The sequence below is a fragment of the Peromyscus maniculatus genome, chromosome 1 (genome assembly GCF_049852395.1).
Source record: "Peromyscus maniculatus bairdii isolate BWxNUB_F1_BW_parent chromosome 1, HU_Pman_BW_mat_3.1, whole genome shotgun sequence".
Lineage (NCBI taxonomy): Eukaryota > Metazoa > Chordata > Mammalia > Rodentia > Cricetidae > Peromyscus > Peromyscus maniculatus.
In genome coordinates, this window is record NC_134852.1 from 23,202,527 (window position 1) to 23,228,635 (window position 26,109).

A 26,109-nucleotide genomic window follows, 5' to 3' on the forward strand; every position below is an offset into this window, starting at 1 on the left:
CGTTACTATGTTACTGTTTGGTTCCATGTGTTTAAGGGGACTGGGTCCCCCTAACTGAACAGAGACAAGAAGGTAACTCCTGCCAGGTGTGGCTTGTGTATTGCAAGAGAAGCCTCCTGTTAGACAGGACTCACTAACCATGAATAAAGCCATTGTCTCAGTGCTGAAGTACAGGTATTTTGTTTGAGTTAAAGTGCTATTTGTTTCTGTCTACTAACCTTCCTCATTTTCCCCGGAGAGAAGGAGAGAGGGGCATGGCAAGGGCTGCCTCCCTCCATAGCTCTCTTCCTATCAGGCAAGTGGCATAGAGTTTACTGTCTACAATGGGCAAGGTGAACAAATGCTGAAAAGAGAATCTGGGGTTAATTATTAATTTTAGTCAGAGGAGTCAACAATTTTGTTTTCCAGGAACAGCCAAAAGCACACTCTGTGCCTGCTTTCCTTCCTAAGCCAAGTTCTTCACTGTGATAACATCCAAATCTCTTCTGCTAGCCAGTAACCTCCAATTTTAACCCACTTTAACCCTTCTCTGTCCTGATTCTGCTTGAGAAAAATGTTGAATTACAAGCCGGCATGCTTTCAAAAGCTTTGACTATATAATTAAAGTAAAAAAATATGCTATGTTTGGGAAAAATATGCTTTGCCTCCACAGGGAAAAAAAGGTAAATGGATTTTGGTCATTTGAATTCAAGGGATTACAAATGCTTATCATTTAAGAGAATTGATTATAAATTATTATTAATTAAGATAAGAAAAACTTCTGCTAATCTCAAACGTTTCATATCGATACAGGTCCTTTTAGACTAAGAAGGCAACAAGCCTCAAATATTTTGGATTGAGATGGATTTCTATATGGTAATTCATGTCATAAAAGTAAAGAGTGTAAGATTTTTTTCTTATTTTATATGCATACATATGTATATGTCTGTATTCTTGTTTGAGACACTATACGTACCCAATGTTCTAAACTGCTGGGTAGAAACCACAGAAAAGGGACTTTGATGGAAATTTGCATGTTGTGTGAAAAGCAAGAGAAGGAAAAAACTGGAGTAATGAAAGGAGAGGGGAAAGGTGGATTTTTCTATGTCAGGATGATCCAGAAGAGCAAACCCCAGGTAGGGCCTGACCTGAAGGTAAATGGTAAGTAGTAGAGGACCAGAGGGGATGTGAACTCTGCTGAATTTGAAAGAAAACTGTAAGATATGCTGAGGATTTAACCATATTATGTTAATTCTGGTTTTCATCATTTTAGAAATAGCTGATGATACTTTATTACAAAATGTTTGTTAAAAAATATATGCATGTATGTGGACATGTATGTGACTGAGATTTAACTTTATAACTCTGTAGGGGCATGAATGAAAGTTGGATCCAACTGTGTGTATGTGTGCATTTAACCATTGTTTAATTTTAAACAGCAACTAAAGGTCTTCTTGAATGATGGCTGCTGACCTCATCATGAAGTGGGCAGCCACATGGCTGACAACAATTGTTAAATAAGATTAAAGAATAACTCTCTTTGATATAAAGAGTTCTCTGTTCATTGTATCTCCTTTTAGACTAAGGAGGCAACAAGCCTCAAATATTTTGGATTGAGATGGATTTCTATATGGTAAATCATGTTGAAAACTAAGGAGTAAAGAAGATAGAATTTAGACAATGTTTATTTAATAAAATATTAAAGCTGCACCTCAATGCTTTTATACATAAGAATATACCTTGCTCTGGCAGGTAAACTTTGTAATTTAAGAGTCTCCCAGATGATAATGATCTTAAAGACATAAAGGGATCATGGGAAACAGCTTAGGGTTACAGATCTTAAGAGTTTTGCCAGGTGATGACCCCGAGAAGCATGAACCACCAGAAAATGGAAAAATTTTCATTTTAAAAGGTATTTTGGAAAGGAACTAAATGTAATAAATGTTCCATCTACTAAATAACAAATCAATTATTTCAAAATAATGACTCTTGAGCAATTGCTTTTGCTAAGTTTTTGGGTCAATTTGATAATCATTATCCTGCTGATCAATTATTAGAGTTTGCTCAGATGCATTATTTTATTTTCCTAAGTGGTAATGAAACTCCAGTAAAGACGCTGCTTTGGTTTTTACTGATGGTTCTTCAAATGGGAAAGCAGCATATGTGATTATGATAAAGGATATGTAGTTTAAACTACTCCTAATTCAGTTCAAGTTGTTGAGTTGAGCTGTTAGTTTTTCAAGTTCTGAAATATAATTCATTTAATTTATGTACAGATAGTCAATATATTTATAGAGTTCTTCAAGTTATAGAAACGGTTTCTTATATTAAAACTATTAATGATCAAATAACAATGCTATTTCAACAAATTCAGGATGCAATTAATTTAAGAAAACTGACATATTTTGGGGCACATATTGGAACATATTCAAATCTTTCTGGTCCATTGGCTGAAGGTAATGCTTTAGCTATTAATTTACTCAGTCGATCACTTTATCTACAGTTGAGCTTGCTCAGCAACCACATGCTTTGAATCATCAAAATAATAAAAGCTTTAGAAAATGATCTGGTTTAACAAGAGAAACTGCTGAACTATGTTATGAAGAAAATGTACTGGCATTGTTCCTTTAAGCATCATGGGGACACAGCAATATATTCGTGATTGGTCTATGATTATAGTGACTCTTATCCTGTATCTACAGCAGAATTTTGGGACCAAGGACTGTCAGCTGGAATTTGGTATTCCAGTACTAGATCTCCACAAACTTATGTTTGGAAACTTGCTGCTGCCATGGAACAGTGGTAGGAAATTTCAGTTACTTGAAACCCATTTGTCCTTTGAAAGGAACTGTTTTAGCTTGTGTTAACATTCCCTACATTCTTTCAGTTGGTACAGAAAATATTTCTATGAATAGTTCTATGTTTATTGTATCATGTCTTTATTGTACTTGGACTAATTGTATTTCTAAAATGGATAATCATAATCACGTAATAGTGTTAAAACAAACTTCTTTTGTAATATTCCCAGTATATATGAGTGATCCATGATTTGACAATAAAGGGTTACAAGTGGAAGAAATCAAGAAAGCTTTAAGCAGACAGAAACATGTTGCTGGACTAGTTATAGAGGGAATTGTAGGTCTTATTACTATGCTTGCTACTACTACTGTTGTTTCAGTGACTTTGTCTTCATTCATTCAGACAGCAAGCTTTGTTTATCAATTGCCTATGAATGTTTCTATGACATTTACAAGATATAGTGAAAATGGAACATAAATTGAATGCTTTGTATGACATGGTATAATTACTGGGAGTTGAGTTCCAAAGCCTGAAAACTAGAGTATATTTGAAATTTCATGCTATTTATAAATGAGTATGTGTTAACATCTACTGTGTATAATGAAAGTGATATTGGATGGGAAAGAGTTAAGACACATCTTAAAGGTATTTGGCATGATTCTAATGATTTGGTTAAATTACATCAAGAGATTATTGATATAAAAAAGGCTAAATTGGATTTTGATGCAGTCAAAACAGCTGAAGATGTTCTAGAACAATTCAAGAATGCTATTCCTTCATGGACATTATTTACTTCACTCTTAAGTAGTGTTGTATATTGGAGCTTTTGTCTTAGTAGACATAATCTGTTTGCCAAAGATTTTCAAGCTGATTTTGAACTTGTTACAGAGATTGTGCTTGGATCTCCATGGAGTAAAATTCCCACATTCATCAGGCTTGAACCAGAGGTTGGCAGCCAAAGATGGGTAAATTTTCTTTGTTTCCTTTCATTATAAGACAGGACATGAATGATGGAATTCATGCTTTCATGATGAGTGAGATTGGAGTATGGGAAGAAAACACCTAAGACAAACACAGTCATTTGAGAGACTCAGAGTAGTCTTAAAATAATTAAAAAGGGAGGAATTGTGGGAGCCTACAAGTGACTCAGTTTTCCAGTTTGATTCTGAAATCTATTCTAAGTCAATAGAGTTCAAGCTTCATTGCTCCAGGGCTATGAGAAAGTCATAATTAGCCCACAGAGTCTCCTTGAAAGGCCGTGAGAAAGTTCTTATTAGTTCACATAGTTCTCCTAAATGACTGTGAGAAAGTTCTGGTTAGCCCATGGAAGTGAACACACTATCTAGCTAGATGCAGGCTGCTGATACCAGCTGGAGGTACATTGAGATAGAAAATGAAACTGCCCCCTTCTTGACTCAAGGACAGGGCAGATAGTGGTTGAATGTCTGTGCTGTGCATTGTTCTACTTCTGTCCTTCAAGACTATATATAAACTGGCTGTGAAATAAATTCGGGCTGTCTGGCATTGATTGGAAGTCCTCCAGACTCTTTTCGCTCTTCTTCATTGGCTCTACAATCTGCATACCTCTACCGAGCTGCGCAGATGACTGTCTGCAGGCCTTGACAAAGAACAAAAGGGTAAGAAGAAAGAGTTGATGTGTTTAAAGACTAGGCTATATTGAAAAATGGGCTTTATCTCTGACCCAAAATTTCTCAAGAGAAGAAATTAAAATGTCTAGGAAATATCTTTTAAAATGGTCAACATCTTTAAAATGAAGAAAATGAAAATTAAAACTACTTTGAGATTTCATTTTATTCCACTGAGAATGTCTATTATGAAGAAAACAACCAAAAATAATTGCTGACATGAATAAGTGCTTATGAAGGTATGGGGGGAAGGGGAACACGCATTCACTCTTAGTGTGATTGCAAACTCTGGAAATCAGTGTAGCCATTCTGGAAATCAATGTGGAAAAATTTTCACATGGCCCCAATGTACTACTCTTTGGCATGTAACCAAATGACTTGATATCCTAATCCACAAATTCTTCCTTAGCCATGTTCATTACTTCTCTATTCAAAATAGCTAAGAAATACAAACCACTTAAATCTCCTTAAACAAAAGAATGACTAATGAAAATATGGTAGACACATACAATAGAATTCTACTTAGCTATGGAGAAAAATGAACTCATAAAAATTTCCAGGTAAATGTGTCAAATTAAAAAGTATTATATTAAGTGAGGTAACCCAGCCACAGAAATACTAATGTTGAATGTTCCCTCTTCTTTGGGCTTTCTGTCTTTGCATTTGTAGATGTGCATTTATAACATGAAGAAATTGCAAAACTAAGATAGGAAAACAGGGCTGATTGGGGAAATAACTCTAGATACTGGAATAGCATTGAGGTACTACAAAGGGAAAAATATAATAACTGGAGGGACCCTTTATCTAATATGTCGTCACAGAGACAAATCCAGTGTGAATGAGATAAATTTTACTAAGGATGTTTGGAGAGACATGGGGAAGCTTATTATCTCATATTTCTCTAAAGTCATATATAATATGCATATAATATGCCCACAGAGTCTGAGGGTCCCTATCAATAGGATATATCCACTGACCATGACAGGGAAATCCGCCTATGAACTCTCAATAGTACATTTATCCAAATGCACCAGCATGATGGCACCATTTGGTACACACGTACGGACAGACGAAATTCTACATGGTCTTACTCCAAGATGGAGGAATACAGCAGTCCAATGGCTGCTGAAAGAGGGAAAATCAGGAGCCTCAGGGTGAGAAATCCCATATCAGTTGTCCAATCCCAAGTGCTTAACTCAGGATTCATTCACATACAAACAGAACTAAAACGACTCAGTAGGTTATATGTGAATGTGATCATATACATGTACATAAACTTAGAATTAAAGAAGAGATCATAAATATGGGAAATGGGGAGCCATTAGAGTGGGAGAAGAAGGGTGGGGTTCATAAAGTGAAGCTAAGTAACTATGAGTTTCTCAAAAACAACCACTACTTTTTAAAAAGAATTGCATATGGAATCACTTTGTATGATCTCTACGTTTTTGCACATTTGAAACCATTTTGAAAGTTGAACTGTATTAGAAAGTATTTTATTTTAAATGAACCCCCAATTCAATCTCCTAGTACTTGTTATTGAGCTTCTGGTATGGGGTCATGAACTCAGGCTTACAAATGCTGCAGAATGATCTCTGATTGGGTTCACAATTGCTTAACACAACGACCTTTGACTGTTTGTTACAATTTGTATTTCTTCCTATCAGTAGCTAGATTTACAAACCACTGTGGAGTTTTAATGATTTCTTTTGACTGCACTATAAATATTACCTCTCAATGTTTGCTACAAGCTGAACAGGTGGCTAAAGCTGGAATCCTAACAGTAACAACACAGAATTCTTTGACATGTCAGACTACCTTTGGTTTGAAGGAATACCTTTCCCTGCTGTAGGGTTTGAAAAAGAAATAATTCAAGAAGCTTGTGATAAGTTTGTGATCAGAGATGAAGACACAGTCATAATTACTTACCCCAAATCAGGTAAGAACTGTGACTGAGAATGATCCTGAAGTATATGAAGGTTTGATTTTTGATTCTCATTGATTTGGGCAATAAATGGAGTGCTCTTTATATCTGATACTTAAAATTTTTGTGCACATGGAGAGCTGTGTGTGAGTGCATTTTCACTCACAGAAAGATCTCTAGCCTGATATGTTTGGGCAGAAGCTCAGTTAAGCCATGAGAGCAATGTAAGTAGATTATACAGCAGGCTCTGGCATTGTTCTGTCTTTGTGTGGAAGAGAGTAGAAAAGGTAGAATGATGAAAATAAGCAGAAGAAACATCATGATATAAAGATGTGGATGCAAGAATATGTAGAGAGAACACAATGTCAGATAGAAGAATTACCATGAACCTTGTCCTAGTAGAGGAAAGAGTCTCAAAACTCATGGAAAAAAAGAGGCATCATGGGTTTTGGGGGAGGGTTGTTTGCTGGATGGCAAAAGCAAGGAACATGTTATGTTGCTGACATTGAAAGTTCAATAACATTTAAAAGGCAAGGGCAGTGGAATGCAAGAAAAAGATTCAGGTTATAGTCCAGAGACAAAAGCCAGAGAAATATCCATTGACCAACAAGTATGAAAACGTAAATACAACTGTGTATGCTCATAGACACAAGTGGTTTTATTCACCTTAAAGAGAAGCAGCACTCATACACACACTGCAGCATGGATACATCTCAAAAGCATTGTATTAAATGGTAGGATCCAAGTTCAAGGACAGATTCCATGACTGTGTCCCAGTGAAATGTCTGAGATAGCCAAATTCACTGCATCAGACTGTAGAATGATGATGGCTCAGGACTGGGGGTGATATTGTGTAGGCAGGTAGATTTTACTGAGTGTAGTCTTAGTTTTTACAAGTCAAGCATTGGGAACATACCAGATGAATATACTTTGAACTGTATAGACATTGTGAGCACCATAGGTCTGTGTGCTTGAAAACATTTGCACTGTAAATTGTATGGTTGTATATTCTACTTGAGGCTTTTCTGCAAGTACTGTTGAAATGGTGACCACCACTTTTCCTTCTTCTTCAGGAACTAACTGGCTGATTGAGATTGTCTGCTTGATTCAGAACAAGGGGGATCCCAAGTGGGTCCAATCTGTGCCTATCTGGGAACGTTCACCCTGGTTAGAGACAGAAGTTGGACATAAAATATTACTGAATAAGGAAGGACCACGCCTCATCAGCTCCCACCTTCCCTTCCATCTTTTCCCCAAGTCCTTCTTCAGTTCCAAGGCCAAGGTAAGTGTCCAGTGGTTGACAAATCTTTTATAAAATTCTCTTGGAGCTTATTCTACCATGACAGGCCCTGGAAATCTTGATGATTGTTTAAGGTGGGGAGAGAAGCTGGTATTCACGTACATAGGTGATGCTATTGTGTCGCCTCCTCAGACTACATCAGAGTACGAGGATATCAACCACCACACAGTGCTCCTGGGTAAATAAATATATGAAAGAAAGTAACATATAAATTAGAGCATTCAGAAACTATATATACAGGTCAAGCATAGTTCAAATTCAAATGTACAGTGGATAATAATGTTTTCTGTCATCAAAGTCAATTAGCTAATCATGATTCTACACATAGTTCATGCCCTGTGAGTGAATCACTCAAGACACAGCTGCTTATAGTGGAAGCAGCCTGACCAAGCATCAGTGCTATAATCATAGAGATGGTTCAGTAGTCATGGCTCATCTGTACCCATTGTATCTTGCTGTGTCTATCTGTCCATTGATACCAGTAGCCACAGGATTCATCCACATCACTGATAGAGGATCTCCAAAAGCAATCAGGTATATACAGGTTCTGATCTATTATAGTTTCTAGTTAGTAAAAAAGTTTTCTGGAATTTTCTGCACCATGGAACTTCAAGTATTTTATGCTTAAACTAAAAAGACAAATATAGAATTATTATCTCTCTTGAAAATATCACAACGAGTGAGTGATGATTCACTGATTCACATGTGTGTTATGTGGATTGGGCAAAATCTTGGCTGGAGAAATTGAAGCCTAAAGAGTTGAATTCTATAATAATGTTACAAAGAGAATTTGTAAAAAATATAGATTTCCATTTATTAAAATTAGTATTTATTTTTAAATTATTTCTTTTTTTGAGATTATAATATAATCATTCCCCCTACTTCCTCCCTCCAAGTTTTCTTCCTTTCTTTCAAATTTATGGTCTATTTTTTCATTGTTATTACATCTGTACATGTATCTACATATATCTCAAAATTTAAATATAACCTATACAATCAATACAATGTTACTTGTATGTATGTTTTCAGGGCTGAGATTTGGTATTGGATAACCAATTGTTATGCTTTTCCCAAAGGAAGTCTATGTCTCCCACCATAACATTGCTTTATTGCTTGCAGGTCTTTGTTTTCATGGTACAATGATACACTGGTTTTGAACTCTGTACCATGCTACTTTTGAAACTTGTATTTGGCAGTTACAGTTATGGAAAGCAATTAGTCTCTCATATTGCAAATAGATTCAGCACTGTACTCATCACTCTGTGTATATAAGTTGTTCTTCACAGTGGATGGGTGGTCTTTCACATTGTAAGGTATTGTTATTTACAACTATAGAATCAGTCTTATATTTTTGTTACTGCTGTCATTTTGTTTTTTACAGTATTATTAACCTGAGTTATTTTGCTGTTACATGTGTGTAAATGAAATAAAAATATACAAGAGTATATTTTGACTATACATTTGCACTTACATAAATATTTTGTCCAAATAAAATTATTAAATGCTTTTAGAGACTTCTTGGAGATTTGATTGACATTTCATGTAAATTGTGCCAGTTAAAAGGTATGAAATGGCTATATTAACCTTCATGTGCATGTTTTTTCCATTTAAGGTGATCTATACCATCAGAAATCCCAGAGATATTCTTGTGTCTGGTTATTTTTTCTGGTCTAAGACAAACCTTGTTAAGAATCCAGAATCACTGAGAACTTATTTTGAATGGTTCCTCAAAGGAAATGGTGAGTTTTCTATTATATATAGGACTTGGGAGAGGATCAAAGATATTTTTAAAGACAAGATCAGATATAGCTCAGGCTGCTCCTGAACTCTCTACATAGACAGGGACAATGTTGATGCTCTGTTCCTCCTGCATCCACCTCTTGATTTCTAGGACTACAAGCATCTACTACCATGTTGTTTCTTTAATGCTGGGGCTCCCACCCATAATATCATCTATGTTATCTAACTTGCTTACATCCCTAGCCTTTAATATATTCCTTGGTCTTCATGTGGCTCCATCTTATCCCTCTACATTCAACCAATCTGTGGCTCCATGTTTCATGACCATTTTGAATCTAATTATGAAGTCTTCCTGTTCTCACACACCACTGCATAACAGGGCATAGTCACAGCTGGCCCCATGACACATCATCCCAACAACGTTTGGAGTATCTAGTCTTTCCAGTACTAAGGTTTGTATTATAATTTGTGGAGGTTGAATAAGAGATGTTCTACATACCCTGACATTTGAACACTTGAGTCCCACTTGATGGCACTGTTTCAGAAGATTTATGAAGTAAATCTTTCAGTAAAAATTACACCATTGAATGTGGGCATTGAAAGGTTAAATTTCTTTTTTAATTATTTTTTTATTTATTTTATACCCTGACGAGTCCCCCTCTCTCTTTTGCTTCCATTTCCTCACACAGCTCCTTAACCACAGTTCACTCTTCCTCTGTTTCTGTTCAGAAAGGGCAGCCTCAGCATGGGTGTCAACACAGCATGACATATCAAGTTGACACAAGGCTATGCTCTTCCCCTTGTATTAAGGTGCAGCAAAGCAAACTACTATGAGCAATAGGTTCCTAAAGGTCAGTCAAAGCAATATTGATGGGACCTGCTTTTACTACTAGGAGTCCCACAACCAGATCAAGCTACAAAATTGTCACATATTCATAGAAGACCTAGGTTGGTTCCTTTCAGGCTTCCTTGCTGTGAATCTAGGGTCTGTGAGCTCCTATGTGTCCATGTAAGTTGTTTCTGTGGATACATTTGTGATGACCTTGACCTACCTGGCTTTTCCAATTCTTCCTCCCTCTCTTCAACAGGATTCCCTGACCTAGACCCAGTACTTTGCTGTGGGTCTCTGTGTCTATTTACTTCAGTCACTGGATGAAGGCTCTCTAATGACAATGTGGGTAGTTACCAATCTGATTATAGGAGATGACCAGCTCAGGAAACTATCCACTACTGCTAATAATCTTAGCTTTAGTCATCCTTGTAGATTTATTGGAGTTTCCCTTTTACCAGGTTTCGACCTGACCCCAAAATTCTCCCCATCAAGATGTCTCTTTCATTATTCTCCTATTCCATTCATACCTCCAATGTAATCTGTCATATCCCCATCCCCATTTGTCCCCAAACAACCCAAGACATCTCTTCTATTTTCCCTTACCATGGACATGCATGCATCTCTTTCCCCTTTGGACCCTCCTTGTTACCTAGCCTCTTTGAGGCTGTGGATTGTAGCCAGGTTATCATTTACATACAGTTAATATCCACTTATGAGTGAGTACATATCATGTTTGTTTTCCTGGGTTACCTCAGTCAAGATGATTTTTTTTCTAGTTCCATCTATTGGTCTTCAAACTTCCTGATGTTATTGATTTTAACAGCTAAATAATATTCCATTGTGAAATGTACCACATTAACTTTATCCCTTGTGTAGTTGAGGATCCCATAAGTTGTTTCCATGTTCTGGGTGTTATGAAACATGCTGTATGAACTTAGATGAATAATAATTCTTGTGAAAAGTTCGAGGCTTCTTTGAGTAAATGCCCAAGAGTGGTATTGCTGGGTCTTGGGGTAGATTGATTCAAAGTTTTCTGAGAAACCTCCAGATGGATTTCCATAGTGGCTGTACAAGTTTGCACTACCACTAGCAGTGGAGGAGTGTTCCGCTAGATCCACATCAAAGGTTAATTCTTAAGTCACTTTCAGTTCCTTGTCTCTGCTTCCAGCTTGTAGTTGAGATGATCGCTAAGCTACCTGCTGCTATATCCCTGCCTGACACTTGGTGCCATTGCTTCCTTTCCTCCATCGTTTATTCTTATCCCTCTAGAACAATAAGTCAAAATTAAGTTCTCTCTTGCTTACTTAAGTTGCCTTTGTTCATGATGTTTCATCACAGCAAAAGAAAAATAGCAAATGTTCTTTCTTTCTACCACACAATTCATTTGTGGATTCTTAGTCTTTTTTCCCTCATTGGCTTCCCATACATTAGCCTGATTGCCCACCATTTTAAAATGCCTCTTTCCAAAAAATGTGAATCCTATTTCTTTCTTTGTTTCAAAAGTATTTTAATAGGCATGGATTATTTGTATTTAATTTAACTTTTGTTGATATATAATAAATGATTTCATTATACATTTTCATCCATGTGTGGAGATATTTTGATCAAATTAATGGCCCACTAACCTCTCTTGTCCTTTCCCCAGTCATGCTGATTCTTTTCCTTTTCCCAGCTAGCTCTGTTTTCTAATTCCATGGCCCTTTTCATTTGTGTGTTTGTGACCTAGTAAGGTCCATTGGCTTTGCTTACTGGAGCACAGGGAAGGATTCATTTATAGGAACATGGGTACCTTATCATCAGGTCCTAGAATAATAAAACCTCTCCCTCCAACAAGAACTACTAACTGCCTATTGACACAGGAAGGAGGAGTTCTCATGAGCCCTGCCCATAACTACACTTACCTGTTCATAAAGTCCCAGGAAAGGGGTGATTACTCATGAGCATCTTCTCATTCCTTGACAGAGTATTTGAGGACCCAGTCTTTTGAAGTAATCACAGCTACTATGAGTTAAAGGGTGCTATGGCCATGTAATGTCTAAAAGACAATATTTTACATCATTCTACCCAATATTTAATCTTTTACATCAGTTCCATACCATCTTCCTCCATGTTTCTTAAGGTTACATAGGAGTCTAGAGTACCTAATTTGGGGTAAACACTGAAGAGGCATTTATTCTTACCATTTTGGCCATTTTTTTGAGACTTCAAAACTACTACTGCTCACTACAGGAAGAATCTTCTTTTACAAAGCTGACAATGGGTATATATAAGGATAAACATAACTACTTAGTAGATAATTTGGTGTGTTCATAAAGTCGATTTAACAGAACAACTGTGATAGCTTCAAAATTTGGATCTATTCCCTCTCTGAGGTGGATATTTGACCAAGTGTATCACATTTGAACTCTTCATAATCAGAAAATGATTGGTTACACTGATACCACAATTTCCCTTATTGTACTAGTGGGCATATCTTGTAAGGCTTATTGAAGTATAGATCACAGTGTCTAATGCTCTGTAAGACTATTGATGATGGTCTCCATTAGACTGCATAAAACTTTCTGGTACTATGAGAGCTATTCAGCAGAAAGGCCTATTTCATCCCATTCCCACCTTCCATTCTTTATGTACTGTGACAACAATATGAGGATGTGTTCAGAAATAGGTCTTAAAAATTAGTTTTAGGGGTCACTGAAAACAGTGACAATTGCTTTTATTATTTGAATCCTCAGGCCCTTTCTAGGCAACAACTCCTAGGGGGGTATACCAATACTAGCAATGGAGTTTTCATTTAATAACATGTGAATTCTGGGAGCAGTATTATTCCTTGATTTAAACTTTTTAATATTTTTAATTAGCTTACAAACGGGTGAGTTTCCATAAGGCATTTTCATTTTTTTAATTTTTTAAATTTTATACGTTAGTTTAATTTTACATATCAGCCACAGATTCCCCTGTCCTCCTCTGTCCCTCCCTACCCCCACCCCCTGCCATTCCCCTAACCCACACCCCATTCCCATCTCTTCCAGGGCAAGGACTCCCCTGGAGATTCAGTTCAACCTGGTAGATTCAGTCTAGGCAGGTCCATTCCCCTCCTCCCAGGTGGAGCCAAGTATCCCTGCATAAGCCCCAGGTTCAAAACAGCCAGCTCATGCACTAAGGACAAGTCCATGTCCCACTGCCTGGTGGCCTCACAAACAGATAGAGCTAATCAGCCTTCTCACTTATCCAGAGGGCCTGATCCTGTTGGGGGCTCCTCAGCTATTGGTTCATAGTTCATGTATTTGCATTAGTTTGGCTATTTGTCCCTGTGCTTTTTCCAATCGTGGTCTCCACAATTCTCGCTCATACTATCCCTCCTCTTTCTCGCCGATTGGAGTCCTGGAGCTCCACCTGGGGCCTGGCCATAAATCTCTGCATCCACTTCCCTCAGTCATTGAATGAGATTTCTAGCATGACAATTAGGGTGTTTGGCCATCCTATCACAAGTGTAGGTCAGTTCGGATTTTCTCTCAACCATTGCCAGTAGTCCTTTGTGGGAGTATCTTTGTGGATTTCTGGGGACCTCTCTAGCACTTTGCTTCTTCCTATTCCCATGGAGTGTTCATTTATCATGGTCTCTTATTCCTTGTTCTCCCTCTCTGTTCTTGATCCAGCTGGGATCTCCCGCTTCCCTAAGCTCTCTTTCCCTTGACACTTGCCCTTCATTACTCCCACTCACGTCTAGGTTACACATGTAGATCTCATCCATTTCTCTGTCATTGGGCATTCCCTGTGTCCTTCTTTGGGTCCCGTTTTCTTGGTAGCCTCCCTGGAGTTGTGAGTAGCAGTCCAGTCATCCTTGTTCCACATCTAGCATCCTCCTATGAGTGAGTGCATACCATATTTGTCTTTTTGAGTCTGGGTTAACTAACTCAGGATGATTTTTTCTAGATCCATCCATTTGCCTGCAAACCTCATGATGTCATTGTTTTTCTCTGCTGAGTAGTACTCCATTGTGTATAAGTACCATATTTTATTTATCCATTTTTCAGTTGAAGGCATCTAGGTTGTTTCCAGGTTCTGGCTATTACAAAAAGGCTGATATGAACATAGCTGAACAAGTGCCCTTGTGGTAAAATTGAGCATTTCTTGGGTACATGCCCAAGAGTGGTATAGATAGGTCTTGGGGGAGATAGATTCCCAATTTTTAAAGAAAGCACCATATTGATTTCCAAAGTGGCTTTACAAGCTTGCATTCCCACGAGCAGTGGAGGAGATTACCCTTTGTTCCACATCCTCTCCAGCATAAGCTGTCTTCAGTGTTTTTGATCTTAGCCATTCTGATGGGTGGAAGGTGGTATCCCAGAGTCATTTTGATTTGCATTTCCCTGATGATTAGGGATGTTGAGCAATTTCTTAAATGTCTTTCAGCCATTTGAACTTCTTCTGTTGAGAATTCTCTGTTTAGTTCTATAGCTATTTCTTAATTGGACTGTTGGGCATTTTGATGTCTAATTTCTTGAGTTCTTTATATATTCTGGATATGAGCCCTCTGTCAGATGTGAGGTTGGTGAAGACCTTTTCCCATTCTGTAGGTTGTTGCTTTGTCTTATTGACAATGTCCTTTGATCTACAAAAGCTTCTCAGTTTCAAGAGGTCCCATTGATTGATTTTTTTCTCTCAGTGACTGTGCTACTGGTGGTATATTTAGGAAGTGATCTCTGGTGCCAATGCATTTAAGACTAATTCCTACTTTCTCTTTTATCATGTTCAGAGTAACTGGATTTATGTTGAGGTCTTTGATCCACTTGGACATAAGTTTTGTGTATGCAGACAGATATTGATCTATTTGTCGCCTTCTACAAAATGACATTCAGTTATGCCAGCACCATTTGTTGATGATGCTTTCTTTTTTCCATTGTAAAGTTTTGGCTTCTTTGTCAAAAATTATATGTTCATAGGTGTGCAGATTAATGTCAGGGTCTTCAATTCAATTCCATTTGTCCACATGTTGGTTTTTATGCCAGTACCAAGCTGTTTTTTATTACTGGGGCTCTATAGCAGAGCTTGAAGTCAGGGATCGTGATGCATTTGGAGGTTGTTTTATTGTACAGGATTCTTTTGGCTATCTTGGGTTTTGGTCTTTCCATATGAAGTTGAGTATAATTTTTCTAGGTCTGTGAAGAATTGTGTTAATACTTTGATCACGATGGCATTGAATCTGTAGATTACTTTTGGTAAGATTGCAATATTTACTATGTTAATCCGGCCTATCCATGAGCATGGGAGATCTTTCCATTTTCTGACAATTTCTTCAATTTCTTTTTTCAGGGACTTAATGTTCTTGTCATATAGGTCCTTCACTTGCTCAGAATTACCCCAAGGTATATTATATCATTTGTAGCTATTGTAAAGGGTGATGTATCTCTGATTTCCTTCTTGGCCTGTTTGTCAATTGTATATAGGAAGGCTACTGATTTTTTTGAGTTGATCTTGTATCCTGCTATGTTGCTGAAGGTGTTTATAAGCTTTATCACTTCCTTGGTTGAATTTTGGGGGTCACTCATGTATATTATCATGTCATCTGAAAATAGGGAAAGCTTGACTTCTTCCTTTCCAAATTGTATACCCTTAATCTCCTTATGTTGCCTTATTGCTCTGGCTAGAACTTCCAGTACTATCTTGAATAAGTAGGAGAAGAGAAGACAGCCTTGACTTGATCCTGACTTTAATGAAATTGCTTTGAGTTTATCTCCATTTAATATGATGCTGGCTGTTGGTTTGCTATAAATTGCCTTTATTATGTTTAGGTATGTTCACTTTATTCCTGATCTCTCCATGACCTTTATCATGAAGGGTGTTGGGTTTTGTCAAATGCCTTTTCAGCATCTAGTGAGGTGATCATGTGGTTTTTTTCTTTGAGTTTGTTTATATGGTATATTACATTGACAGACTTTCATATGTTGAACCACACTTGCATCCCTGGGATGAAGCCTACTTGTTCATGGTGCATAATTTTTTGATGTGTTCTTGGAGTCTGTTTGCCAGTACTTTATTGAATATCTTTGCATCAATGTTCATGAGGGAGATCAGTCTGTAGTTCTCTTTCTTTTTTGCATCTTTGTTTGGTTTAGGAATAAGGGTAATTTTATTCACATAGAAGGAGTTTGGTAATGTTTCTTTTGTTTCTATTGTGTGGAACAATTTGAAGAGTATTTGTATTAACTCTTCTTTGAAGATCTGGTAGAATTCTGCACTGAAACCATATGGTCCTGGACTTTTTTTGGTTGGGAGAATCTTAATGACTGATTCTATTTCCTTGGGGGTTATTGGACTATTTAAATAGTTTATCTGGTCTTGATTTAACTTAGGTATGTGGTACCTATCCAGAAAATCATCCGTTTCTTTTAGATTTTCCAGTTTTGTGGAGTAGAGGTTTTTGAAGTATGACCTGATGATTCTCTGGATTTCCTCAATGTCTGTTGTTATGTCTCCCTTTTCATTTCTGATTTTGTTAATTTGGATACTCTCTCTCTCTGTGTGTTTTTGGTTATTTAGGATAAGGGCTTGTCTATCTTGTTGATTTTGTCAAAGAACCAACTCTTTGTTTCATTGATTCTTTGTATTGTTCTCTTTGTTTCTATTTTATTGATTTCAATTCTTAATTTGATAATTTCCTGGTGTCTATTCTTCCTGGGAGATTTTGTCTCTTCTTGTTCCAGAGATTTCAGATATGCTGTTAAGTCACTAGTGTGAGAACTTCTTTAGGTGAGCATTTAGTGCTATGAATTTCCCTCTTAGCACTGCTTTCATAGTGTCCCATAAGTTTGGGTATTTGGTGTCTTCATTTTCATTGATTATCTAGGAAGTTTTTTCTTTCTTTCTTTCTTTCTTTCTCTCTCTCTTTCTTTCTTTCTTTCTTTCTTTCTTTCTTTCTTTCTTTCTTTCTTTCTTTCTTTCTTTCTTTCTTTCTTTCTTTCTTCTTCCTTAACCCATTGGTGATTCAGTTGAGCATTGTTCAGTTTCCATGAGATTGTAGGTTTTCTGTAGGTTTTATTGTTGTTGAAATCTAACTTTAAACCATAGTGGTCTGATAGAACACAGGAGGTTATTCCAATTGTTTTGTATCTGTTGAGATTTGCTTTTTGGCCAAGTATGTGGTCGAATTTAGAGAAAGTTCCATGGGGTGATAAGAAGAAGGTATATTCTTTTTTGTTAGGATGGGATGTTCTGTAGATATTGATTAAGTCCATTTGAGTCATAACATCAGTTAAGCCCTTTATTTCTCTGTTAAGTTTCAATTTGGCATATCTGTCCAGTGGTGAAAGTGGGGTGTTGAAGTCTCCCACGACTAACATGTGGGGTTTTATATGTGATTTAAGCTTTAGTAATGTTTCATTTACACATGCAGGTGCCCTTTTGTTTGTGGTATAAATGTTCAGAATTGAAACTTCGTCTTGGTGGATCTTTCCTGTGATGAGTATGTAATGCCCTTCTTGAGCTCTTTTGATTGATTTTAGTTTGAAGTCTATTTTGCTGGATATTAGGATGTCTACACCTCCTTGCTTCTTAAGACCACTTGATTGGAAAGTCTTTCCCCAGCCTTTTATTCTTAGGTAGTGTCTATCTTTGAATTTGAGGTGTGTTTCTTGTATGCAGCAGAAAGATGGGTCCTGCTTTCATATTCGTTCTGTTACCCTGTGTCTTTTTATAGGTGAATTAAGTCCATTGATATTAGAGAATATTACTGACCAGTGGTTGTTCATTCTTGTTATTTTTGGGTGGTAGAGAGTGTGTGTACTTCTCTTCTTTGGGGTTTACTGCTGTGGTGTTATCTATTGTCTGTGTTTTCAAGGTTGCACCTGACTTCCTCAGGTTGGAATTTTCCTTCTAGTGCTTTCTGTAGGGCTGGGTTTGTGGGTAAGTATTATTTAAATCTGACTTTGACTTGGAGTGTCTTGTTCACTCTATCTATGATGATCAAATTTTTGCTGGGTATATTAGTCTAGGCTGGCATCCAAGGTCTTTTATTGCCTGCATTACATCTGTCTAGGTCATTCTGGCTTTCAAAGTCTCCATTGAGAAATTTGGTGTTATTCTGATGGGTTTGCCTTTATAAGTCACTTGGCCTTTTTCCTTTGCCGCTCTTAATATGCTTTCTTTATTGTGTACATTTAGTTGTTTAATTATTATGTGGTGAGGGGACTCTTGTGAGAGTCTAGTCTGTTTGGTGTTCTATAGGCTTCTTGTATCTTCATAGGCATTTCCTTCTTTAAGTTGGGAAAGTTTTCTTCTATGATCTTGTTGAATATATTTTCTGTGCCTTTGAGTTGGTATTCTTCTCCTTCCTCTATCCCTATTATTCATACTTTTGGTCTTTTCGTGGTATTCCAAATTTCTTGGAAATTTAGGTCATGACTTTTTTGGCTTTAGTGTTTTCTTTGAGTGATGGATCTATTTCTTCTACCATAACTTCAATGCCAGAGATCCTTTCTTCCATCTCTTGCATTCTGTTGGTTATACTTGTATCTGAAGTTCCTGTTTGTTTACTCAGATTTTCTATTTCCAGCATTCCCTCTGTTTGTGTCTTCTTCATTTTTTCTGTTTCTCTTTTCAGGTCTTGGACTGTTTCCTTCATCTGTTTCATTGCTTTTTCATGATTTTCTTTCAGGGATTTATTGTTTTCTTCTGCTTTATTTGTCTTTTCCTCTAGCTTTTTTTATAGTGTTCCACCCATTTTTTGTTTGTCTTTTCCTCAATTTTATTTGTGATTCCTTCTATATAAGCATCTACCTTGTTCATGATGTTATTTATAAGGCTGTTTTCTTCTGCTTCTTCCAATTTTTGATGTTCAGGTCTAGATGTTGGAGGAGGGCTAGGTTCTAGTGATGCTGTATTGCTCTTTATTTTGTCGTATGTACTTCTGTCTTAATGTCTGCCCATCTCCTTGTAGATTTGTTCTTGGTCTTATCAGTGCTCTTGGTCCAGACAGAGCTGACAGACTCAGGAAGCCTCTCTCTCTGTTCCAGATGGATGCTCTGGGCCAGGTGGGAGCTGGAGGCTGGTCTCTGAGTCTCAGGAAGTGGCTGTGGTCTAGGGTGGATGGTGTGGAGGCAGCGAGTGGAGATTGCAAGGCCTGCCAGGGGGCTTCAAAAATGGGGAACCTTCCCACGGGGCCTGCCTGATGGCAAGAAACTGGGGCCTGGTTGGGTAGGTCTTCCAGGAAATGGCTGGTGCCCAGGGATAGGACCTAATGGCAGGCCTCCCTGGGTATGACCCCAGGCACTCCCCTCTGGTCCAAATGTAAGTTCAGGGCCAGATGGGAGCTGGGGGCTAGTCTCTGAGTCTCAGGAAGTGGAGGGGATCTCAGGGGGATGGGTGTGGGGGCAGGACATGGAGATTGCAGGGTCTGCCGAGGGGCAGTCTTTGAGAAGGGTAACCTTGGGGGTGTCCCACCTGATGGCCTGAATCTGGGGCCAAGTTGGGTAGGTCTTCTCCAGAATGGCTGGTGAACAGCGATGGGACCTAGGGGCAGGCCTCCCTGGGTATGACCCCAGGCACTTACTTCTGGTCCACATGGGAGTTCAGGGCTGGATGGGAGCTGGGGACTGGCCTCTAAGTACCAGCAAGGCATTTTCATATATTCTTGGTTTTGGTTAATTTTATCACTCATCCTCTCAGCCCATCTTCATGTTGACCCACTCAATCTTATATTCCCTCCCTTCATATTCATACCAGAGGTTTTCTGTAATTTCTCTCTCTTTAAGATCTATTTTTTCATGTTCCAAAATTGCACCCCACAGATTGGAAAAAGATTTTCAACAACTCTGAGTCTGACATAGTGTTAATATCCAAAATATATAAAAGCACAAAACAAAAATCTAGACACCCACAAACCAAATAATCCCACTTATAAATAGTGTACAGATTTAAATAGAGAATTCTCAATAGAGGAAATCAAAATGGCCAAGAAACACATAAAGAAATGTTCACCATCCTTAGCCAACAGGGAAAGCAATTTAAAATGACTCTTCAATTCTAACTTGACCTGTGAGAATTGCTAAGAACAAAAGCCTAAGTAACAGTTCATGCTGAAGAGGAGGTGTAGTAAGAGGAACACAAGTCCATTTCCAGTGGGCATGAAAACTTGTATAGCCTATTTGAAAGTCAGTGTGGAGTTTTGTCTGAAAACTGGGAATCAATCTACCCAAAGACCCAACTATACCACTCATGAGCATATGCATAAAGGATGCTCAATGATACAAGGATATTTGCTCAACTATGTTCATAGCAACTTTATTCCTAATAGACAGAAAATGGAAACCTAGATATCTCTCAACCAAGGAATGATAAAAGAAAATGTGGCACATTTATACAATGGAGTGTTACTCAGCTGTTAAAAACAAGGACACCAGGAAATTTGGAAGCAAATAGATGGAACTGGAAAAAAATCATCCTGAGTGAGGTAACTCAGACAGAGAAAGATAAACATGGTGTGTACTCATGCATAAGTAGTTACAGGCAACAAAAGAAGAAGAAGGAGGAGGAGAAGGAGAAGGAGAAGGAGAAGGAGAAGGAGAAGGAGAAGAAGAAGAAGAAGAAGAAGAAGAAGAAGAAGAAGAAGAAGAAGAAGAAGAAGAAGAGGAAGAAGAAGAAGAAGAAGAGGAAGAAGGAGGAGGAGGAGAAGAAGAAGAAGAAGAAGAAGAAGAAGAAGAAGAAGAAGAAGAAGAAGAAGAAGAAGAAGAATGCTGTGATTCAAAGACCCAGAGAGACTAGGTAATAAGGAAGATTCATGGGAGCTAGAGCAAGATATCAATGTAGAATGGAAATAGTAGAGAAGATGTGAGTGATCTGAGGGCAGATGTGGTTGGGGGAAAAAAGCTTGAGTGTGAAAGACAAACAACAACATCAAATGTTGAGCCTTAATTTCTAACTTGCTTGAGACAGAGTCTCTTTCTTCTTGTCCATCACTGTTTATGTCAGATTAGCTGGTCACAAGCTTCTGAGCATTCTCCTGTCTCCACCTCCCATGTCATAGAAGGAGCACTAGGGTAACAAAAAGAGATCGGATCACCATCTTTGAGTCCCACCTTAGGATTCAAACTCAGGTAATCATACATGCAAGGTAAATGCTTTCTACTGAACCATGACCTGAGCCCAGTTTTTAATCACAATAAACATCTTAACTCTGTTATGTATTGTGCAATTCACTTTCTCTCTATTACCTCTCTATAGATCATTTACACCTAGCTTTCAATAAAAATTCTGTCATATATTTGGCAATTCCCTTTCTCTCTACTAATTCTCTGTAGATCATTTACCCCCTGCTTTCAATCAAATCTCATATTGCTTGTATTCATGCATCCTTCTGCTCTGACCATGGTGTAAATCTTTACTTTTCTCCAGACATTATTCAGTAAGATCTTCAGGTAAGGTTGGACAATCCAAGTGTGCAATGGAGGCTGAGACATGTACAGAAAACCTTAGACCAAGAACAATGAATACACTGTGACTGTTGAGCACACATCACAGTAGCTCTAGGAATGTAAATGAGGCTTTGAGGTGAAGTTTTTCGGCTATGCCTGGAAGGTCTCTAGTTGTCTGGGTGTTGATAACTTGGGTGTTGAGGAGTCACTATTGAGAAGTGGTGGAAGCTTAGAGGTGGATGACAGAGTGAGGGGATCTCCCTCAGAAATGGTACTTTAGACTTCATGATAATAAAAAGTCCAAGCCTAGCCATTCTAAGACCTCTCTTGCTTACTGTATAGGATTGATTGTTTTTCCCTAAAACATGCCTCCCTCATTGCAGCCCACCAGGAGGATGTGACCATGTGCCAACAGGGGTAAAGCTGTGAGGGGATAGGTTTATGAATGAAAATGATTTACTCAGCTCACTATCTGTGTGTATGTGTCAAATGTCACATTGAATAGTGTAAATACTTGTTTGATTTTTCTTAGTAAAACTGTCTGCCATTTGCAGAAAAGTGAAAAGTATCAGGCAGACCTCACTTTCCTTCTTTATAATCAATTATTTCCTCTTCCTGTCACACAGTGTTATATGGATCATGGTTTGAGCATACTTTTGCCTGGCTATCCATGAGAGAAAGAGACAACTTCCTGCTACTGAGCTATGAAGACATAAAAAAGGTAATTGTCATTCCTACAGCAATAACAAAGCTTCTCATAAACTCACCCCAGCAGCACCCCTTATTTCTCAGGATCCCCATGTCAGGTTTAGGCACATGGAAAGTCAATGAAAGTGAAGATATGCCCTATGTCCTTAATTGACCTGCACCTGGGATTTTCTCTCTAGCCTTCTTATCCATCACCCCCATCTTTACCTTATTCACCCTCAGGAAGGGTGGGGTAGTTTACATTTGTGCTATAGGTTTTTTAATTCTGTCTATGAAACATATTTAATATACCTAACAATGTCCCTTGCACTGAAGAAGAGGGACAAAGGCAGGAAATCCATCTTTGAATCCTGAGAGAGCAAAAGAATTGAAATCACATAAATAGCACTTAGTGATACTCACATCTGACCAGGCATGTACAAGATTCAGCCAGTCAGGGAGGACTGTGTCCTGTGCTCTGCAGTATAGAGAGTTCTGTATGGGAAGCTAGAATACACTAGAGATTTCAAAACTCTTGGTAGAGAAAGTCTCAAATGTTTCAAAATTAAGTAATGACATATTTCTAAATAGACTGATAGTCCATACCATTAGTCAGAACATTACAGGTTCCATTTCATTCAAATGCTCCCACAGAATGATATAAATATGTTTAAGTATTTACATGTGTCTCAAATATCTCTTATTTTTAAAAATAAAAAAAATATCTTGGCAGGGTGTCACATGACTCTAAACCTAGGTGAAGACAGTTTCAAAGGTTCTAGATAATCCTTGTGTGTATGGTCTTTTTACATCAACCTTGGCTACAAGAGACAATGTTTCAAAAGACCATTAAGAAAAATTAGTGTTAAGTTCATTTATGTATTTTATTTTCATTTAATTAAAGAATACTCCCTCTAATGATGGACCCACACTAATGACACCAAGCATATGAGCAAAAAAATGTTCTCATATGATCTGCAAGTCAAAAGTTTAAGTAGTTTGGAAGTTACAAGTGAAAAATAAACATTATCTACATATTCAAATAAAGATATCATTGGTACTTTATACTGAACATGAAAAATTATACTGAGCATGCAGTCTGTCAGAGAAAACACTTGCCCATCCTTAAACCAATCCAAAATATTAGTTAAGGAGGAAAAGAAGCTGTGTTACAACCACTGTTGACCTTTTAGAGGTAGACTCTGGTGATTATGAAGGTTACTGAGAGTTGTAACTATTTGCTTTCATTTTCATTTCTCTTATTAAGTTTTTTAATGTTTAAAATAATTTTCAATTTAAATATATTTTGATCATATTCTTCCCTCTCATACTTTCTTCCAACTTTTCTACTCCTCCTTATGCACCCAGCCTTAAATACTTTCAAAAAAACAAACAAAATCCAAATCAAACAAAATTCTCCATGAAAGAAGACAAAATAAAACAATACACAAAAAGAAAAAATAAAACACTGAACTGTAGCCAAATAAAAGCTCCCCCCCACCAAAATGAAAAATAGAGTGGAGTCTATTATATGTTGGTCAACTCCTCCTGAACAAGAAGACTGCATTAGAGTGCTTGATATATCCAGTGTTGCTGCATTGAAGAAAACTGATTTTCCCTCTCCCAGATGGTAAAAATGAAAGTTGAACTGTTAAACTTTAGCTTAATGGACTCTTTTCTTTCTTTATTTCATTCATTCATTATTCATTCATTCATTCATTCATTCATTTATTCAATTTTAAAAAGTATAACAAAATAAAATGCAATATGATGAAACAATATTATCACCACAAAGTTGGACAAGATAAACTACTAGAAGGAAAACAGTACAAGAGAAGGCAAAAGCAGAGACTTCATATTTTCAAAGCTGACAAAAATCATCAAAGTGGAAGCCATAACTTATAAGCAGAGGATTGGTGCAGACTGGTGTGGCACTATGCATGCTGCTCTAGTCTGGGGGTTTATATTAGCATTTCTTTTTTTTTTTTTTTTTTTTTTGTTTTTCGAGACAGGGTTTCTCTGTGTAGCTTTGCGCCTTTCCTGGAACTCACTTGGTAGCCCAGGCTGGCCTCGAACTCACAAAGATCCACCTGCCTCTGCCTCCCGAGTGCTGGGATTAAAGGCGTGCGCCACCACCGCCCGGCTATATTAGCATTTCTTATGTTGATGTAAAAGGTCTTGTTGTTTTTTTGTTGTAAAGAGATGGCCATTTGGGACACCATCTCCCTCATTATTAGGTTATACTATTTAAATCATCTTCATATGTATGATTTATATATGTATGTATATATTTATTTATACATACATATATTTATATATATATATATATATATATTTATATATATATATATATATATAAATCTCTCTTCTTTCCCCATCCACATTAGGTCCTACCATTCTAGTACTTACCTATTCATCCATTATTTGCCTTCAAAGTTTAGTTTTTTTTTGAATTTTTAATTTTATAATTATTACATGCTGAGGGGACATTCTTTCCTGATTCAATCAATTTGGTGTTCTGTATGCATCTTTCACTTTGATAGGCATCTCCTTCTTTAGGTTAGGAAAATTTTCTTCTATGATTGTGTTGAAGATATTTTCTGTGCCTTTGACCTGGCTTTTCTTCTTCTTCCACTATTCTTATTATTGATTTTATTATTTTCATAGTGGCCCAGATATCCTTAATGTTTTGTGACAGAATTTTCTTAGATTTAACATTTTCTCTGACAAATTTATACAGTTCTTTTATGTTGTCTTCAATGCATGAGATTCTCTCATCCTTTTCTTGTATTCTATTCATGAAGCTCACATTTGAGGTACCTGTCTGAGTTCCTAGGTTTTTTGTTTGCATTTCCTTCAATTTGGGATTTCATGATTTCCACTTTCAGGTCTTGAATTGTGTTCATTTCTTTCCACTACTTGTGTTTTCACAGATTTCTTCATGAGATTTATTCCTTTTTTTATTTAAAAACCTCATCTCCACACAGGCTATTTTAGGGTCCCTCCCTTCTACAATTTTGGTGGAATATTCAGGGCCTATTGTAGTGTGGTGCTGGGCTCTAGTGAAGCCATACTGTCCTGCATGCTATTCACTGTGATTTTATGGCATCTATGCACCTGGGATTGGGAAAACTGTAATTCTACATACTGATATCTGGTCTTGTCTTTGCTGAGTTGATGCTTTTTTCCTTATTTTCTGTTGCTCTTTCTGGTACTAAGGAAAATGTGGTGGCTGTGTGTTGTCTAGTAAGAAATTCTTCTGGGATCCTGAAAAGTATGTCCACTAGGAGTTTCAGATAAAATGTTTCCAGATATACAAATCTGACATACTGGAATGGAGATTATCTGAGAGGGGAGTATAAGCAGATCCATGGAAGAGATGAGTACAAAGTGTTCCACAAGGAGCTGCTTAGTCACCTGGGAATGGGACAACTGAGTGCAGTCAGACCACAGGAATGAGACTGAAGATCAGACTTGGAAGAATGGAAGGAGAGATGAAGATCTGCAATTAAACTACTTGCTTTCCTTGTTAGAGTGGCAAGTTGGTTCTTAGGTAGTGTCTTCTGGAGTTCAGTATTTGCTAGGACAAAGAAATGAGAAGGGAGAAGGAATTTTGTTTGTTAAAATCTGTGTTACCTATATGATACAGGGGCATATGGGAGAGAGGACTGCAGCAGGTGTTCTACACAGAGCTTGTAATGAGACTAAGAGACTGGATTTGGAGGAACAAATGGAGAGGCGAAGATTTTTATTTAGCTTAACTGCTTCCCTGCTCAGCTTGGTCTGTGGGTTCCTAG

The 26,109-nt window shown here is 37.4% G+C and overlaps 1 protein-coding gene across 4 annotated transcripts in view; it reads left to right on the forward strand.

Moving 5' to 3' along the window:
• Positions 1-521: 521 nt before the first annotated feature.
• The window catches only part of LOC102911574 (sulfotransferase 2A1-like), a 38,268-nt gene continuing 12,680 nt past the window's right edge, over positions 522-26,109 (forward strand). The window contains exons 1-8 of one of the 4 annotated variants that reach the window (XM_076571855.1): positions 522-662; positions 2,682-2,781; positions 3,667-3,743; positions 4,259-4,415; positions 6,173-6,360; positions 7,419-7,627; positions 9,258-9,384; positions 22,252-22,346. In XM_076571855.1, the coding sequence (XP_076427970.1) occupies positions 6,228-6,360; positions 7,419-7,627; positions 9,258-9,384; positions 22,252-22,346 (564 nt within the window). In that variant the 5' untranslated portion in view covers positions 522-662; positions 2,682-2,781; positions 3,667-3,743; positions 4,259-4,415; positions 6,173-6,227. Of the gene's footprint in view, positions 663-2,561; positions 2,782-3,666; positions 3,744-4,258; positions 4,416-6,172; positions 6,361-7,418; positions 7,628-9,257; positions 9,385-22,251; positions 22,347-26,109 lie in introns of those variants that run through there. The other 3 variants (XM_042262718.2, XM_076571860.1, XM_006997178.3) reach the window with 3 other exon arrangements.